Source organism: Neomonachus schauinslandi, chromosome 7, assembly GCF_002201575.2.
Source record: "Neomonachus schauinslandi chromosome 7, ASM220157v2, whole genome shotgun sequence".
Classification (NCBI taxonomy): domain Eukaryota; kingdom Metazoa; phylum Chordata; class Mammalia; order Carnivora; family Phocidae; genus Neomonachus; species Neomonachus schauinslandi.
This window is the reverse complement of record NC_058409.1, coordinates 122,154,260-122,174,752: the sequence shown is the minus strand read 5'-3', so window position 1 is coordinate 122,174,752 and position 20,493 is coordinate 122,154,260. Positions and strand designations below refer to the sequence as shown.

Here is a 20,493-nt window from a genome sequence, read left to right as displayed (position 1 = left end):
TTAGAAGTTACTTTTTAACCCTACCTTTTTGGCTTCTCATTTATTAAATGAATAAAGATTTAAGATATGAAAAGTCATGCATATAAAGGAGTTGAGTTGTATTCTTAGGGACTAATAAACTCTTTTATTGCCCAAGTGATGTTTTAGGGTTTTACAGAGTTGATTGGTTTCTTTGGGGAGAGGTAGAATGCCTTTTAATAATTTGTCCCATTGATATTTATAACTTATTTTTAATCCCAAAATACTTGTAAGCAAATATTTTATAAGCAAATAATATAAAAAGACTTCTTACAGTCACTCAATTTCTAATAATCTGATTTTATTCCAAATAGTCCTGAACCAGCTGCCTCTTCCATCCCCTTTACCTGCTACAACTACCAAGAGCCTTCTCTTTAATGCACGAATAGCAGAAGAGGTGAACTGCCTTTTGGCCTGTAGGGATGATAATTTGGTTTCACAGCTTGTCCATAGCCTCAACCAGGTATCAACAGATCACATGTAAGTATAATTTAAAAGTGAAAGGTTTTGGTCTAAGAGAGTCAGTATTCCTGGTTTTATCCTTTATTTCAGAAAATTTACAAACAGTTTAATTTTAAAATATATGAATGGGGCACCTGGGTGACTCAGTGGGGTTAAGCATCTGCCTTCAGCTCAGGGCATGCTCTCGGGATACTGGGATTGAGCCCCCACATCGGGCTCCCTGCTCAGCAGGGAGTTGGCTTCTCCCTCTCCCTCTGCCTCTCCCCATGCTTGTGCTCTCTTTCTCTCTCTATGTCAAATAAATAAACAAAAAAACCCTTTTATTTAAAAATAAAATATATGAATATCCAAATGAGCCTTACAGTAAGATTTAAATAGGCCATAGTTATTTTGAGACAATAGTTCTGACCCATGTAGCTATATGAAGGTCTTTTCAACTCTTTTTGAATAATTTTGGGATTCATCAAGGTGGATCTGTGCAAGGAGGTCTAAAGTTGCTCAAGAAGCTGTCTCCTCCTTGATAATGCTAGAGTGGTTAGAATTCCCAAATACTAGGGACTATAATCTGTTAGCTTTATTTGGAATAGGCTCACATACTTTCCATGGGAAGTTAAACAAAACTCAAGGACTGACTCCATGGATGGCTACTACAAAATTGGGAGTAATTTTTCCCAGGATTTATCATACCATCTGAACCTAAGTGTGTATTTTCACCCAGTAGATTTTTAAAAAATAATATAAACATAAATTATATAGCTTATTTAGAAAATTTTTGCATATGAGTATACTTTAAAAAATTTTTACTACAGAACTAGTACATATTTATAATATCTAAACAACACAAAAAACTATAAAAAGTTAAATCCCTCGGGGTGCCTGGCTGGCTCAGTTGATAAGAGCATGTGACTCTTGATCTCAGGGTTTTAAGTTCGAGCCCCACATTGGGTGTAGAGATTACTTAAAATCTTAAAAAAAAAAAAAAAGTTAAAACTCCCATTCTTATCCCTTCACATCTCATTTATACAGTGGTACTCATGTATCCTTTCTTTAATTTTTGCTTTTTATTTTTTTAAGATTTATTTATTTGAGAGAGAGTGTGTGTGTGAGGGGTAGGGAGAGGCAGAGGATGAGAAAGAATCTTCAAGCAGACTGCCCACTGAGCAGGGAGCCCAACACAGGGCCCAGTCCCAGGACCCTGAGATCATGACCTAAGCCAAATCAAGAGCTCAACTGACTGAGCCACCCAGGTGCCCCTAATTTTTGCTTTTTAATTTAAAGATTCATTATTTAGAGGAATGAGGATAAAGCACATTATAATGGAGACATGATGACTCTTACAGTAATATACTAAATGTGAATTTTCTGATGGAGAAAATGAGAAATAGTAAAAATCAGAAGGAAGTCTAATACTTATATTTTGTCACTCCAGAAATTCTTCAGTGTCTAAATATTATATCACTTCTATATCTGTATGTACTTAACAATTATCACCAAATATTTAAAAAGATAAGGGAAATAGCACATATACATTTATGATTTATTTTATGGAAAGCTGCTTTAAGACTGCCCCCAGAAATTTACTGAAATTTATCATTGGACATCATTTTTATACATCTTTGTTATTAGGTTTAATGAGTGGAACAGAGACCTATAAAATGTAAAATTAAAAACACTATATTTAATTTTATCATTTAAGTTCCATAGTTGTAAATTTAATTTGCTACTTACTTTTAAGTTTATTGAAAATTACAACTAAGCTTAACCACTTGCTTGGCGGTTTTTTTGCTCCCTGATGACTTTATTTGAGAAAAGAATATTAGATGGAAAAGTTACATGATCTCTGGGTCTTGTCTTAACCAGTGTGGCAGCATTATTTCATTCAGAGGACAGTCTCAAAAAGGCAGACTCATAGTCAAATGTAAGAGAGAAAATATATTCCAAGTCCAAACATCAGCTTCTGTGCATAATTATCATCATTGTACCCTTTCATTATTTTGAATAGTTTGAAGTTGATTCTGTTTTCTACTTTGAAACTAATATGAACATTCTTAAATAAACTCATAGTTCCATAAAATCATGTTCAGGGCTTTTTTTTTTTTCCTCTGTTTAAAATAGGGAAACAAAGTTTTCCTTAGAAGAACTCCTCCCTGTCATTTTTGCTAATTCTTTTCCAGGAATAGCATCTTCAAAAATCCATGAAGTTGTTGGACATCTTTTGTGATTTTTTTTTTTTTTAATGCTATAAGTTCTTGATTTTCTACCTCAGTCTTTTCTGAATTTCACTAGTGAATTGCTATCTAACTAATATAGAATAGGGGATTCTTAATCACTGTTCTAATTTTTTATGTTTATTTTTTTAATTCCAGAGAGTTGAAAGATAACCTTGGCAGTGATGATCCAGAAGGCGACATACCAGTCTTGTTGCAGGCCGTCCTGGCAAGGAGTCCTAATGTTTTCAGGGAGAAAAGTATGCAGAACAGATATGTACAAAGTGGTGAGGTTTTTCATTGAATTTCATATTGTACTTTTTGTGGGTCTCTTGTCAGAGCTTGTTTCACATGTAATTAAATTCAAGTGTCTCCTTTAATAAGGTAGCCTATCATCATTGAATGCTGTGTTGATAGGTTGATACCTTGAATCCAGCCAAGAACAAGAAGGAAACTAAATTGATGTTAATATTCTTTTGCAGTTTAATATGTAACTAAATTCCTTGGGAATTAGACAAAGCTAAAGCATATTTTGTTAGATATTTCAGAATGCATTCGTTTACTTAATCAAAGAGCTTTAGAAGTCTTTTTTTATTTTAGAAAATCATGGCATTGGTATGAAAGGAGTCTTTTCATTAATCATATAATAAAAATATTTGCAGAGCTTTTCAACATGCAGTACTTGTATAACTAATTATGCCAAGTATTAGTTTTAGTACTGATGATTACATTCATAGTTATATAGTAAATTGGTTTAACACTTCTATCGCCTTAGCAATAGAAAAGTAGGTTTATAAGTATTATTAAGGAAAAATCTATTTATAATAAATAATAACTAATAAATACTATAAAAAGCATAAAAATATGATATTTCAATATAGATAAAATTTGTATGTAGTCAGGGAGTATCCATGAGCATTTGTACTGCATCTTTCAAGCCCAAGTACTTATTTGGCTCTCAAGATTAAAATAGTCAGAAGGGAGTAGTTTAGACAACTCAGGCCCAGCTTAGTTAACTGATGAATTGTATTCAAGAATATTGCTGGGCGCTTGGGTGGTTCAGTTGGTTAAGCGACTGCCTTCGGCTCAGGTCATGATCCTGGAGTCCCTGGAACGAGTCCCGCATCGGGCTCCCTGCTCAGCAGGGAGTCTGCTTCTCCCTCTGACCCCCCCCCCCATGCTCTCTCTCTCTCTCTCTCTCTCATTCTCTCTCAAATAAGTAATAAAATCTTAAAAAAAAAAATATTGCTAGATTTATTGGCAGTACCTCCATGAAGCCCTCCACTCCATTTCCTAGTTTTGTCTTGTTTTTTAAATAGTATTTGTTAATTTTGTGTATTTGAGTGTGAGTTGTGTTTTTAAAGTAGTTGCATATTGTCCATTCCCCAAAGTGAATCTATGGAAATGCTTCTTCCCAAACTCCCCTTCCTGCAAATTGAAGGCAGGTCTGCAGGACAATACTGTATGTTCACCAGAACCAATAAGCTAGATTGCAGTAGGAGGAGACAGATAGTAATGGTGAGAAGTAAATCTAGAATTAAATGCTCTGGAAGAATGTTGTAATGAAAGAAAATATGGAGAGATCATTGATTGGAAGAAAAACTTACAGGATAGGAGCATTAAGTATAAGATAATGTGAGTAGATATAAAATTGAATAAAGGACGTCTTCCAAAGCTATTTATACTACATTTTGTAACATTTTTTAAAATATTTAATTTGGGTAGTAAATCACTCTAATAAAAAACTTTGAGAGATGGGTGCCTGGGTGGCTCAGTTGTTTAAGCGACTGCCTTCAGTGCTCAGGTCGTGAACCTGGAGTCCCAGGATCGAGTCCCGCATCGGGCTCCCTGCTCAACGGGGAGTCTGCTTCTCCCTCTGACCCTCCCCCCTCTCATGCTCTCTCTCTATCATTAGCTCTCTCAATAAATAAATAAAAATCTTTAAAAAAAAAATTTTTGTTTTGAGAGTATTTACCTTTCAGTCACACATTTTGTATTTTATACTACATGCACTTATATTTTAGTCAAATACATTGATTTCTCCATATCATACTTTGTGAAAACATAAACTTAGCATTAAAAGATGAATTGATTCATTGTGTGTTATGATTTTTTTCTAAGCGTTTCCCTGGTGATATTTGGCTTTACAATTTAAAAGGGTGGTTCTTGGTTGCTAAATGTAAATGTGAGTCACACATATGGAGCAAATTTAATAATATGCAAATCACTTTATTCATAGTTCCTTGGAACTTTGAGATAATCAGAAAGGACCATTAGAAATTTCATTTGCCCCCTTTTTAAAATAAAGCCATTGCTGTCAAACTAGTAATTCTAGCTTGTCTCAGACTGTTAATGCAGGGGAAACATTTTTTTAACTCTCATCTCATAGAGGATTGCCCTCCCTCTCAAAAAAAAAAAAAAAAAGTAATTATAGTAATTAAATTATTAAGCTATGGAACATATGATTTACTACTGAATTGAGTTGGAAGAGAAAGCTCAGAAGTTAATTTAGACGGCATATAAAAGAAAATACATTATTAGTGGTAGATTCTGAGGTGATTTTGAGCCCTCGTCTCATTCAGCTGCTGTTTTAGAACTAGAATCCCTACTGCAGTATTACTGGCAAATGAACATGTAACTTCTGTTTGAATGTTTTTGGTGAAAGGCACTTTTCATATCAGTAGCAGGAAATGGAATTTGGGAATATAATATGATGCTTGTAACTTCCCAAAAGATTAGCTATACATATCGTAAGAAAGTTCAGGGTCAATCATAGATTTTATCTTTAATTTTAAAATGTCTAAATAACTGAATTTTTCTGCATCTCCTATATAACAAAATGTCATTTGTGTAATAATTGAAGGAACAATGTCTAGCTTAAAAAGAAACATGAGAATCTGAAAGCTATCCTCACGTTTTCATTCTTTAATCAAATATTCATTTAATCCTTACTGTGTGGCAAAGGATTATTGTGGAAGAAGGAATAGGAGCATTCTGTTTCACTTCAGAACATTCAGATGGAAATTGCAGCAACTCAAAACTTTGGACCGCTCAATAAAATAGTATTCTTTTAAAACTGAGATCTGAATCACAGTGAAACAAGTAGTGTTGTGAAATTAAGCTTCTAAAGACTGGAGATGTCTGTAATAAAGTATTCCATGTAATGGAAAAACTACCCAACGACAACCTATTGTAGGAGGAATTGTGTAGTATTTGGTCAGTGTAGTATTTGGTCAGAGGTTAGATAAAGTGACTTCTAAAGCTTCTTTTCAAAGAAAATAAATTTAATTTAATAATTAAATCAAATTAAATTAATTAATAATGGAATTTGGGAATATAATGTGATGCTTGTAATCCCCAAAAGATTAGCTATACATATCATAAGGAAGTTCAGGGTCAATCATAGATTTTATCTTTAATTTTAAAATGTCTAAATAACTGAATTTAAATTAAATTAAATCAAAGTAAAGCTAAATGATAGGACAGTAAGTAAGCAAGTAAAAAAAAATTTTTTTTAATTAAATACCTGTCTCTAAACAGAAAGAACTTTTGAATGTTTGTGATAGAGCAATTGCTTTAAATTATTTAAAAGACATTTTACCATTAAAAGAAAATAACATGTTTTCCATTTTTATGTGATATTTAGGAATGATGATGTCTCAGTATAAACTTTCTCAGAATTCCATGCACAGTAGTCCTGCATCTTCCAATTATCAACAAACCACTATCTCACATAGCCCCTCCAGGTAATATATGCATCATTTTATGAAGTACTGTTTTCTGTGATGAATATGCTTGTGAATACATACCTTTAGGTAATGGTGAATTATATGTAGTTGAAAAATTAAATTGCTTAGCTTTAAATAGTAAGTCACATGAACATTTGTCTTAAAATGTTAGATGCAGAAATGCTCTAATATACTAATTGAAGTAGCTACCATCTTAGTAACTTAAATTCATAAAGACAAAAGAATGTGTTAAAATAATGTGTTTGAAATAATAAGAAAATTTATAGAGTAGAATTTAGGGAGCATGACTTTATCTTAATGGATACTTTTATGCAAGTAAAATAAATGAATTACCTGTTTTTACAAATTGTTTAGTGTAACTCTTAAATTATGAATCATGAATAATTTTTATATCCTCTGTTTTTCAAAATTTACTGTTTGCATAGATTTTCTTTTATACAAACCAGAGTTTGGAGAATTTTATGACAGTAAAATTTCAAGGAATAGCATATTTATTTCATTTCCTGATATTGTTTATTTGGATTTTGGGTTTTAGCCGGTTTGTGCCACCACAGACAAGCTCTGGGAACAGATTTATGCCACAACAAAATAGCCCAGTGCCTAGTCCATATGCCCCACAAAGCCCTGCAGGATACATGCCATATTCCCATCCTTCAAGTTACACAACACATCCACAGATGCAGCAAGGTAAGAAAGTTTGTTGTTTATTTATAGGGAATGCCTATAATTTCAAGCAAATTTATTTATTTTTTTATAATTTTTAAAATACAAACTAAAACACTATCCTGAAATTCATCATTTGGGAGGTAAAAGGATCCCTGTCATATGATTCTTTGGATTAGGTTATTACACAACTGAGTATAGTTACAAAATTAGAAAATGTTCTAATTTTTCTTAATTGGGCTTTCTTCTTACATAGCACTAAAGCCAAAGAAGAATTACGTTTTAATTGGTAAAGTATATATAGTGTGAAAATTTTACTATGGAGTAAATACAGTGCTGGTAGAGAAAATCTTAGATGCAAAAATTTCTGGAATTAGATTACTAGTTCTCAGTTGAAATCAGTTGATAGTATGTCTTTTTAAGGCTATATTGCTTTGGGGGGGGGTGCCTGGGTGGCTCAGTCATTAGGCGTCTGCCTTTGACTCGGGTCGTGATCCCAGGGGCCTGGGATGGAACCCCACATCGGGCTCTCTGCTCGACGGGAAGTCTGTTTCTCCCTCTCCCACTCGCCTTGCTTGTGTTCCCTCTCTCACTGTCTCTCTCTCTCTCAGGTGAATGGATAAAATCTTTAAAAAAAAAAAAAGTTATATTGGCTTTGGGACATACGTCATGGCTTCTAAATAATTTTTTATTAGTAATGTAAATAAAGCATATACTTAAAGTAAAAAAGTATATACTTTTTTTGAAAAATTTTAGGAAATACAAAAGGGAATATAAAAATTTGTGGTTTTGTCCCCCATAATTAACAGCAAATTTTTAACATTTGCAGTCAGTTATTAGTTCCTGTGTGTATTATTCTTCTTTTCTATTTTGCATGGAGTCAAATGTCCTTTATAAACTTTTTAACTTATAAACTTTTAATTTAATCATCAGTCAAAACAGCCATCTTCTGGTCTCCCAAAACTAGATAATGAAATATTAGGTTGAGACTATTTTATACACTAATTTAAGGGAAAACTAGGAGGCAGATGACACATTTGGAATAGATACCTCCAAAATTACAGAATTTAGATTGAGTGCTGAACATGAGTGTGTATGTATTTTGTATGTTCTTGATACTTGTGAAATATTAGTATACTCTGGCACACAAAGGTATGAGGAACATTTTAACTGTAATGAAAGGAAAATGTTAAAAGGACACATTTGGGGGCACCTGGGTGGCTCAGTCAATTAAGTGTCTGCCTTTGGCTCAGGTCGTGATCCCAGGGTCCTGGGATCGAGACCCACATAGGGCTCTCTGCTCCGCGAGAAGGCTGTTTCTCCCTCTTCCACTCCCCCTGCTTGTGATCCCTCTCTTGCTATCCCTCTCCCTGTCAAATAAATAAATAAAATCTTTAAAAAAACGGACACATTTGTTTCTTATGGAAATATCCACGTACACATTCATATCTGTAGGAAAGAACATAAGCTTTTACTCTGATTACTATTGTTTTTTAAACAAGATAAACCCAGCTTTTTCAGAAGTTGAAATCACAAAATCAAAAGCGAAATATTAGTTTGAGCATCTGCCTGTTAGTAATGAGTTACTTCTTGGAAATTCTCAGATATTTGAGAAACTGAAAATATTACTCAGGGATTAGCCCCACCTGGATATTAAGGTTACCATAAATAAGAAATGTAGTGTGGTAGGCACAAATGGATAGGTAAATGGGACAGAAAAGAATCCAGAAATAAGGGAAATACATATATGGAAATTTAGAGTATGTGGAAGGTAACATTTAAAATTTTTTTCAACCTGTTACAAAATTTTAGCTGTGTAGAAAAGTTGAAAGATAAGCACAATGAGCCCCTTCATCAACAGGCATCATAACTCTTCGCCATTAAATACATCTGCTAGGAAGAAGGAAGTTATATAAACACTAGATGTAATAATTCACCTCTAAAAAAATTAAGAACAGTTCTGTACTGTCATTTAAAATGCACTCTATATTCAGTTTTCACCAGTTGTCCCAAATATGTCTTTCTTACCCTTTTTTTCTCTTCAAAACGTGATCTGATTAGAGATGTGAATCAAAATTAAAATGAAATAAAATTTTATATTAACTATTAGTAAACATTTTTTAGTTATGTGATATCTAGTATCAACAAATGTGCAGGGAAATTTGAACTTCCTACATTCTTCATAGGGATATAAAGTGGTACAATCTTTTTAGAGAGCATTTTGACAATATCATAATTTGAAATGTATATGCATCCTTTAGTAGTTCAAATTCTCCCTCCCTTAAGAAGAGGGAAGGGGATAAAACATAATCAGTTTTATCTGTAAGTTCTACCATGTGCTGAGACAATTAGTTATTCATATGGAAAAGAGTAAAATTGAATTCCTATCTCAACTACACAGAAAGATAAGATGGATTAAAGACCTAAGTGTGACAAAAAACAAAACTGTAAAATTTTAAAAAGAAAATGTAGAAGACTGTCTTTTTATGTTTTTGTTAAGGAGGGAATCTCAATGGCCAGTATACATGAAAAGATGCTTGGCTTCACTATTAATCAAGAAAACGTAAAAATTAAAATGAAAATCAGAGACCTTTCCCATTCTCAGGATGACAAACATTGTTGACAAGGATATAGAGCAGTAAGAACTCTCATATACTACCAGTAGAGTACAAATGGACATAAATAATTTGGAAAGCTATTTGTTAAAATTTAGTAAGGTTTAAAAATATTTAGTAAGGTTACAAATGGACACAAGTAATTTGGAAAGCTATTTGTTAACATTTAGTAAGGTTTAAAAATGAACCTGGGTGGCTCAGTCAGTTAAGTGTCTGCCTTCAGCTCAGGTCATGATCTCAGGGTCCTGGGATTGAGCCCCACATCGGGCTCCCTGCTCAGCAGGGAGCCTGCTTCTCCCTCTCCCACTGCTGCTCTCCCTGCTTGTGCTCTGTCACTCTCTCTCTGTCAAATAAATAAATAAAATATTTTAAAAAATAAAAACGGGCCTATCCAGCAGTTTCACTCCTAGACACATTTGTAAAAAAGTCCTGTATAAGAAGAATACAATACAGGTACATGTATACATGTACAAGAATATGCATTGTACTGAAAATACTGAAGCAATCTAAACATTGAATATAAGAATGGAATATTGTGTACATTATGCAGCAGAATATATCTGTTTATTTAAAATATGTGAATTTGGAGCGCCTGGGTGGCTCAGTCGTTAAACGTCTGCCTTCGGGTCAGGTCATGGTCACAGGGTCCTGGGATCAAGCCACACATCGGGCTCCCTGCTTGGCAGGAAGCCTGCTTCTCCCTCTTCCACTCCCCCTGCTTGTGTTCCCTCTTTCGCTGTGTCTCTCTCTGACAAATAAATAAAATCTTTAAAAAAAATAAAAATAAGGGCGCCTGGGTGGCTCAGTTGGTTAAGCGACTGCCTTCGGCTCAGGTCATGATCCTGGAGTCCCTGGATCGAGTCCCACATCGGGCTCCCTGCTCGGCAGGGATTCTGCTTCTCCCTCTGACCCTCCTCCCTCTCATGCTCTCTGTCTCTCATTCTCTCTGTCTCAAATAAATAAATAAAATCTTTAAAAAATATATATATATTAAAAAAAATAAAAATAAAATATGTGAATTTAACACTACATATATAAAAATGGATAAATTTCAACATATTGAAATAAGCACGTTAGAGAAGGATATATACATACATATAGCATACCATTTATATAAAGTTATATGTGAAACAGTGCTCTGTATTATTTAGGAATATATTCATTTATAGTAAAGGCATAAAGGTAATTCATAGAGTAAACTGTGAATTCAATATGGTGGTTACTTTTATGAAGTGAGGGGGAGGGAACAGAGGAGAGAAATATGCAGATATTGGAGAGCTTCAGCCTTATCTGATGTTTTATTTCTTTTCAAAAATGGGTCTGAATGATGTGGTACAGTGCTAAGATTTGATCAAGCTTTAGATAGTACATGAGTGCTCATTATTTTCTGTAATTTCTGTATGCTTAAAATATTTTTTGAACAATCGTTATTTTAACAGTTTATTTTTATACAGCTTTTTCTTTTTATTCTTATTAATTTCAGCATCAGTATCAAGTCCCATTGTTGCAGGTGGTTTGAGAAACATACATGATAATAAAGTTTCTGGTCCGTTGTCTGGCAATTCAGCTAATCATCATGCTGATAATCCTAGACATGGCTCAAGTGACGACTACCTACACATGGTGCACAGGCTAAGTAGTGACGTATGTAATATATTAGTTATCACTGAGGTAATAAAATAGTGTTAATATTTGTTTCATGACCTATTTTGATTCCACAGTTTAAATGGTATCTACTGTTACATGAAGAGTTATACCATGTCTGAGAATCTAGCTATGAACAATGTGGTTCCTATACCCACAGAGCTTAGTCTAGAGTAAGATTGGTAAACTAGCCAGTAGTTTGACCTACAACTAAAAATGGCTTTTACATTTTTAAACAACAACAACAAAGAACAGTATGTGACAGAAATTATATGTGGCCCACAAAGCCTAAAATATTTATTATCTGTCCCTTTACAGAAGTTTGCCAATCCTTGCTGTAGAAGTTTTGGTCCTTAATGAAATATAGTTTCATTTTTAAATACTTGTTCACACAAAAATATTCCTTTAAATAATGAACCTTTATTAGTACATAGTTCTTTTTCCGTCTATGACTTGCACATAACTTTATTCCCTGAAATTTAAGGTTGCTTTGATGTTTTAAGATATTCCACGTACTGGAATTGGTTTTGTGGTATCATCAGATAAGTTATATGTTACTGGTTTGTTGGTATTACCAGATAAGTTATATGTATATAAGGATAACAAAGATGACCGTGAACTCTGCCCTCTAGGCGTTTATAGCCTGGTAGGGTGTTCACAGCTCCTTTTGTAGAAAATAGTAAACAAAAATGGAGCATAGTAGTAATACCAGTTTTCTTATTCATTGCCACGCATAGGCTGTTGATTCTTTTGGATACAATTTCAAATCTTCTAAGATTTACCATGAAGAAAACAGGAAAGTGCAGAAGAATTATGCTTTTGAATACCAGCACTTTACTTGTCAGTAGTTTATGTCTTTTATTGGTCTGTTTAAGATTTCTCTAAAGACTCTCCTATCATTTAAGGTATAAATTTTATACTCTATTCTTAGGATGGAGATTCTTCAACAATGAGGAATGCTGCATCTTTTCCCTTGAGGTCTCCACAACCAGTATGCTCCCCTGCTGGAAGTGATGGAACTCCTAAAGGTATTATAGTAACTTAAATTTCCTTCGGCATTTCATATACATACACACACACAACACACACTCACACACTCACACACACACACACTTTTTTTTTTTTAATTGGGGTGGGTGAGAGAGAATTTTAGCAGGCTCCAAACGCAGGGCTCAATCTCACAACCTCCAGTTCATAACGTGGGCTAAAATCAAGATTTGGACACTTAACATGCAGGCGCCCTAGCATTTCCTATTTCAAGTTGAGTAAAGAGCTCAAACTTCTTAGTTGCAGATACCAAAACTGTTCTTCATTGTTTTTCATTTATTGTGGGAAAGAAACAAACCTGTAGTTATCCCTATAAACTTTTGATAGTGTTTTCAGATATATACAGCATTGTTCTCACTGTTAAATCCAATCGTCTTTTCAGACCACAGCCTTCTTAACCTCTCTTGAACGTTTGAAATTATTGATCTACTTTCCCCATCATCCAGCTTCCCCAAAAAAACTTATTTCATATCAAGTCCACTGGTTTTCCTCATACTTATTTTATTTCATTGTTTTTTTTTTTTTCATTAGCTCTTCTATCTGCTCTCTCATTCCTCAAGGTTTCTGTCATTAGACTTTTTAATCTCCCATTATACTTTTCTCCTTGGCTGTTTTACTCAGTTTTGATAATAGCATTGATTACTTTTATGAACAGGATTGCCAAATCAATGTCTTTGGCTCCAGTCCTGTGTCCCAAGTTGTAATTATTGTTTCCAAACAAAATTTCCTCATGGCTAGCTGGTATTTCAGATTCATTTTCAAGATTGTTCTCACTGTTCCTTTTGCCATTCAATTTAATTTAATGCCATTCCAGTCCTGAATCATCATTAAGTTGTCTCTCATCTCTCATGTAGTCACTTGCCAAAATCAGGCCTATTCTGTTTTACCTCTCTAAATGTCTTACACATACTTTCATTTCTGCTTATTAAAATCCTATCTTTTCAAGTTCTAAGTTAAATGGATGATCTTCCATGGATCCTTTTCTCCTAATCTTCTTAAACCATTCATTAGTTTAAATATTTTCTAATAACTTATCCTGTACTATTTTATGGACATGAATTTTATCTTCAAATTCCTAAAGAACCTCGTGTGGACTTTTATATATACTATATTCATAAAATTGTGAATTTAAGTCCAAGTTTGGGCTTTTTTTTAGAAGTACTTAAAATTAAAGTGTGGTAATTTGAATTACCTGAGTTACTGGAAGAGAATATTGTAATGCATGTTAAAGAATTAACTTGTAATTAATTGCAATATATCTGATAATAAATTTTCTCTATCCATGAGAATTTCTAATTATAGCCTTCTAAATCATGGACTGGTATGCCTCTTATTATAAAGATATTTTTTTCACAGATGGTCTCTAATCAAAGAGTTGGAACACATTCTTCCTGGGGTGAAAGTTGAACTTTCATGAGCCATTCTTATTCTATAATTCTATGAATTTTCAGGGATAAAAATAACTCAGCTTATGAAAGAAAGAGGAGCTTTCAGAATAACTCTATTTGTAGGGTAGGCATCAAAGTTAGGTACATATCTCACAAGTATTGTCAGACTGAGAAATTATTCAGACTGCCAGGGAGAAGTAACAGTGGGATAGCTGGTTGATCTAGATAATCAGTCTATTTTTCTTCTAACTCTTGAGGATGGATGGGTGGATGGATGGATAACTTTAGATAGAAAGAAAAAAACTTTGGGGCGCCTGGGTGGCTCAGTCGTTAAGCGTCTGCCTTCGGCTCGGGTCGTGATCCCGGGGTCCTGGGATCGAGCCCCACATCGGGCTCCCTGCTCCACGGGGAAGCCTGCTTCTCCCCTCCTTCTCCCCCTGCTGTGTTCCCTCTCTCGCTATGTCTCTCTCTATCAAATAAATAAATAAAATCTTAAAAAAAAAAAAAAAAGAAAGAAAAAAACTTTAGAACAACTTCTTGAACACATTATTCATCAGAAACCTCTACTTCTGTTCATGAGGTTGTTTTCCAACTAGTCTTGAAGGTTGAATGCATTGTCAGTCTAATATGATTTATAGATGAACTGTTGGAATTTAAGTTTGTTCTAAAATATATATAATTAGTCACAAAAATTTTAAATACAAAGACAATATGGTGTATTGAATTCAGATGTTAGAAAAATCTTTAAATTTTTCAGGTTTGCTAGCCATATAACCTTAGGCAGGTTGCTTAACCACTATAAGCTTCATGTTCCTTTCTGCAAAATAGTGATAATAATACAAATCAAGGTTGTTGTAAATTATTTAAATGACTTGATGTGCAAAGCACCTTGCACACGCTCTGACACAAAATAAATGGTCCAAAAATGTTAGTTTCATTTCTTTTTAACTTTCCATATAAGCTGTCTAAAAACACTATCTGTTGATTTAACTTCAAACTAACATTTCTGGTAAATTGGTTCAGTTGTATCTTGGGACACCTGGGTGGCTCAGTCGGTTAAGCAACTTCCTTTGGCTCAGGTCATGATCCCAGGGTCCTGGGATCGAGCCCCGCATCAGGTTCCTTGCTCGGCGGGGAGCCTGCTTCTCCCTCTGCCTGCCCCTCCCCCTGCTTGTGCTCTCTCTGTCTCTCTCCCTTGGACAAATAAATAAAATCTTAAAAAAAAAATTACTCAGTTGCATCTTTATCACATTTTGTCTAATAGATATGTTCTCTAAAAAGTTATATTTTTATATATCACACTTTAGATATATTAATATTGCTGATTGAAAGGGCAGATTTATGTATCATGGAAAAATCATATATATATACTGAAACCTTAATTTAAGTCTAGGTTTAAGTTCTTTCTATAAAGCACTTTCATCCTGACTGATTTTTATAATTTCCTATGGGTTTTTAAACATTTTATAGTCTAATGATAAGAAATGTAACAACTATACTTTTATTTCTGAAGCATATCAATACATTTTCCCTCATTTAACAGCTTGTTATCTAGGAGAATTTTTCCATTTGATTAGCTTATTTTTACCACTTCCTTGTATCATATGCATTTGTAAATTAATGGGATCTGGGCTGAAGATACTTTATTGAGCCTTGATATTTGCTGGACTTGCATATTTTTCTAATAGAGGGAGGATTAGCAAGCTGAAGAGAGTATGTGAATGATGTTAAGTGGAGGGAGAAAGAGAACACCACATAAAGGTATAAATCAATATTTTACCACCAGTTTGTGAAGTAAGTGAAGATTCTAAAAATTGTAATTGTTCCCACTTTCTTTTTCTTTATACCGGTAAATATTCATGTGAATGTAGTTTCTAGGATTAATTAATAAGACAGACTTATTCTTACTTTAGACTTGTCAGTTTTTCTAGATAATAAGTGAAAGAATAGAGAGTATTTGTCCAAAATATTTGTGTTGTATCATCTTTAGAAACAACTCCTTTGCTGTTTTCAAGCTAAGTATATTTTATAGGGACAAAAACAGAAATAACATAATACTGGTCTGGAAGATGGAATATTCATACTTCAATTTAAACCTGGATCATCTGTGAGCAAGCTAGGCTTTCTTTTTGTATTTTGTAGATAAGGCGCTGAGGTTAGATAATTTCCTAATATTTTTTCTTGCATTACGATGTTGTCACTTATTTAATATTTCTATCACAGTGTAAGAAAATGTAAAACTAGCACAATTGTTCATTCCTGTTGAATTGCTTTTCTAGGATCAAGACCACCTTTAATCCTCCAGTCTCAGCCTCTACCTTGTTCATCACCTCGAGATGTTCCACCAGACATCTTGCTAGATTCTCCAGAAAGAAAACAAAAGAAGCAAAAGAAAATGAAATTAGGCAAGGATGAAAAAGACCAGAGTGAGAAAGCTGCAATGTATGATATTATTAGTTCTCCATCCAAGGACTCTACTAAACTTACATTAAGACTTTCTCGTGTAAGGTCTTCAGACATGGACCAGCAAGAGGATATGCTTTCTGGTATGGAAAATAGCAATGTTTCAGAAAATGATATTCCTTTTAATGTGCAGTACCCAGGACAGACTTCAAAAACACCCATTACTCCACAGGATGTAAACCGCCCACTAAATGCTGCTCAGTGTTTGTCGCAGCAAGAACAAACAGCATTCCTTCCAGCAAATCAAGTGCCTGTTTTACAACAGAACACTTCAATTGCTACAAAACAGCCCCAAACTTCTGTGGTACAGAATCAGCAGCAGGTATCACAACAGGGACCTATATATGATGAAGTGGAATTGGATGCATTAGCTGAAATTGAACGAATAGAGAGAGAATCAGCTATTGAAAGGGAGCGCTTTTCAAAAGAAGTTCAAGACAAAGGTAAAATAATCTCATTACTACCACTTCATACTCTGGGCAAATGTGTAATTATAATGTAAAAAACGTTTTTTTTAGTTACTCTTTTTTTTTTTCCCATTATATTTTGTAATTCATTATATCACTCAGTTATATTTTTATTACTAATGCTTATACCTCAGAAGTTAAAATCTTGATTTTTTTATTTCATTTTTTATTTGAAACAATTATCTGAGATTTGGTAATTCTGTATCACAGGTCTATTCACCTATTATGTATCAAATGATATTATCTGTGCTTGTCTACTAAAATGAATGTTAGTATTTCACATGTATTTTCTCTAAGTTATATTAGTATAGTTTTGCATCTTCACCTCTTTTTCTGTCAAAACAAGGGTAACTGATAGAGAATTATTTTGAATGAGTACATTTAAGAAAAGTTTATGTGGATCTTTATTTAGTTAGATTTTTCACTTTGTTTCCAATCCTGCCATCTCTTAATAATATAGTTTGGGTTTGTTTTGTTTTGTTTAGTAAAAAAATTATAGAAAGAATTTTAAATTAATATTAAGTAGCAAACCTTTAAGGGTCAAAGATCTTTTTTTGGTGATTAGATTTAAGTGTTCCCTTTTGTCTGAGTAGTGTGTTAGGATGGAGTGTCAAGACACCTATTCTATGAATTTATGGGCTTTTTTTGTGCTTTATAAAAAATTATAATCAAAAGTAACTCCCTATTAAATTCTTGATTATTTGGTGAATATTATATACAAAACTCTTGAAAATTTTGATAGACTAATGAATCAGTGATTGAAATTAGTAATGTAATTTATGGATTTGATGTCTTTACAGATTCATATACACATTTGACTACCCAAACCAAAGTATACTTTATGCTTTAATTTTATAGTTAAATATTCTACGTTGTTAAATAGTTCTCATATTTTCTTTTTGGTAATTATAAAACAAAACTTCATAAAGTTGGGTAGAACTTTTTATATATGATCTTGTTCATTATGTGACAGGATCATTTCTAGATAATTGTGTTTCTAAGAAACATGCTGAAGATTTGTATTATATTTCCTATCATGATGGATCTTTTTAACTTATTGAAAAAACAGACATTATTTAGTAATTGTTGCACTATGGTGTTTGCTAAGTGCCTAGATCACAGGTTGGTGCAAATAAAGAGACTGCCAGAAGTCTTTATTTTATTGGCTAGGGAACTGGAATTTTTTTAAAGAACTAAACTATTGATGTTAAGGATGATATACAGTGTTTTTATTCTTTGGTTTTGTAATGTGGGGTTCAGGAAATAATAACTATATAGGTTCCAGAATGTATCTCCTCCTCTAACGACTCTTATGAAAGTATATGCATGTCAAATGAAGAGAGCAATGTTATTTAACTTCTCTTGATGGTATTAATCCCAAATTCCTGAATCCTATGACAGTTTTGCAAGAAACATAAAATTGTAATTTCTTGACTGAGAAATTTTAGTTGCCTTGAGAACTGAATTTTTGCATGACATTTTAATCTGTGTTTTTGGAAATTATGTTCTCAAAAAGGAGCTTAATTTTTTAAATGATTTTTTAATAGTTGGTAGGAACAAAAACAGAGGAAATGGTAAACTTTTTCTTTTTTTTTACTTTCCTGAACTTTCATTGTATCATACTTGTTGAAGCCGAAGTTTTTACTTTTAAAAACTGAAAGAAAATAAGGATAGTAAATAGGCTAACTGCATAATACCAAACTTATTTTAGACTACTAACTTTTTTTAGGGGAAATAAAACAAATTCAGCCAATAGCATACTGTTCTTTCAGAAGCTTGTAATATATATTTTACTTTTAATTATCTAATCAGTTTTCTCTGTAATCTATGATAGTGTGCCTATAACAAAAGTTAATTGAAAAGTTGAGTGAACAGAATTGACTTACAATTTTGAATTCTCTAAGTGGACTTACAGAGGTATCTGGTGCTATAAGGTTAAAGGAATAAATGTTCATTGGAACTACCTGATTCTTAGTTTGATTTAGATGATTTAGTATGTGTATTTTCCCAAATTGGTTATGCTGATTTTTGCCTACCTCATATTAGTGCTGTCATTTCTGACTTGTTTGCTGAAAGCCATGCTCCCATTATTTTGTGGCTTTATTTGAAAACCTTTAGAATTTAGGTGCCACCTAACACCTGTGATTTGAACCTTGTCATTGTGTATTCAGTTTCTGCACTGTGTGGTGGGCTAGTGTTTTATATTATAAGAGTTATCTTGAGATTTGGGAAAGATTAAAGGTCTGGTATGTTGCTCTAAGACTGTAGGTGAGGTCCTAAATAAAAGCAACATTTTCTGAAGTGGTAGTTTTATAGTCAGCCCTTGAGAATTGAAATATTTCCTTGAAATGAATTTATTACTAGTTACCACTGCATTTTAGGACTAAATTGTGAAATTGATATTTACTGCATTCTAAGGTATGGCACTGAGAACTTTTTTATAACTATTGGTAACTATTGGTGGTGGTAAGGAACAAAAAAGACTACTTGTTTTACTGAGAGCTCTCTTATAGGGTCTGTGCTTGTTTCCCATTATATTCATTTATTATGAGAGGTGCTTCCTTTCAATAGACCAGAAATGAAAAAAACTATGGCTTATAAATAAGATTAGAAAGTTTAACACACATGGTTGTTTGATCGTTATGCAGTTTAAGAAAAGGGATAGAATAAAGAAATATTTTACCTAGGCTGTGGCAGAACGTAATGTACCTCTGTTCCACACATAGAGGACACTTTCCTGGCTGCTAGGTATTTATGTCCCTTGGCCTGTTGTCCCTTCTTTGGGTAGTTTTATATATACTGATAGGTTAAATCTCTGTAACCTAATATTTTATAATATTCTTAAAGGACCTTTTTGCTCAACCTCTGCTCATATTTTCAATGTCTAATTACATAAATTAATTTTAAAAGGCTGTTCATCTTTGCTTCTGGGATGACCTATCATAGACATTAATATCTCCTCCATGTGCTGAAAATTCCTGCTTTCTTTTGCCAAAGAGGGGGTTTCTTTGTTCATCTTTGCCTATTTCATCTTTTCTCAAGGTCCACTTTCCATGTTAGTAAGTATGAGGAATGGCCTAGCCTAGCTACTAATGTATTTTATAATGTTACGATATTCTTACACTATAACCCTTATAAAAAGTAAATTACCTACTGTCATTTGGAATAAGAGACTAGACGGAAATAGGACAGTTAGCCACTTAGTTTATACTGCAGTTTAAGATTGGGATGTTTTCATTTTTCATAATTGGCTACTATGTGTATAATTGTGTTGTTTTAAGAGTTTTCAGTTATCACTTGTAAATTAAAGCAAGTGATATAGTTTGTTTCTTACAAGAATAATCAAGTTCAGAATTTCTCTAACGGCTGGATCTTATTTTCGTATCAGCATCTAGATGACAAGTATTGTTGGTTTTGAAATTATGGTATCTTTTGTATGCATTTTCTTCAGGACTATATGCATTCTGATAGCTAAACTTATGGTACCCTGTGCTGAAAAGGGCTTAAAGATAATCAGTGTCCCAAATATTGAAATTATTCTTTATAGAGATGGCTTTCCATCATTAGGTGAAAGTTATGATGTAATGAAGACTGATAACAAAAGTGGATAGACAAAAGTGACGTGCAGATTCAGAGCCACTTTACAGGAATAAGTTCATGGTGGAACTGAATCAGATCAAGTGAATCAGACCTGCGTGCTCTTAACATATTCAAGAATCCTTGCAGCAGTAATGGAATTTTTCCCGGTTTTACCGAAGAGGTGACGTACT

At 33.4% G+C, this 20,493-nt stretch overlaps 1 protein-coding gene across 1 annotated transcript in view; it reads left to right on the top strand.

Annotated features, from left to right (window-relative positions):
• NIPBL (NIPBL cohesin loading factor) overlaps positions 1 to 20,493 on the top strand; it is a 202,673-nt gene that overhangs the window by 97,457 nt on the left and 84,723 nt on the right. Inside the window, exons 3-9 of the mRNA XM_021700498.2 lie at positions 333 to 498; positions 2,847 to 2,974; positions 6,334 to 6,433; positions 6,972 to 7,123; positions 11,198 to 11,358; positions 12,290 to 12,386; positions 16,073 to 16,699. Coding sequence (XP_021556173.1) covers positions 333 to 498; positions 2,847 to 2,974; positions 6,334 to 6,433; positions 6,972 to 7,123; positions 11,198 to 11,358; positions 12,290 to 12,386; positions 16,073 to 16,699 — 1,431 coding nt within the window. The remainder of the gene's footprint in view (positions 1 to 332; positions 499 to 2,846; positions 2,975 to 6,333; positions 6,434 to 6,971; positions 7,124 to 11,197; positions 11,359 to 12,289; positions 12,387 to 16,072; positions 16,700 to 20,493) is intronic.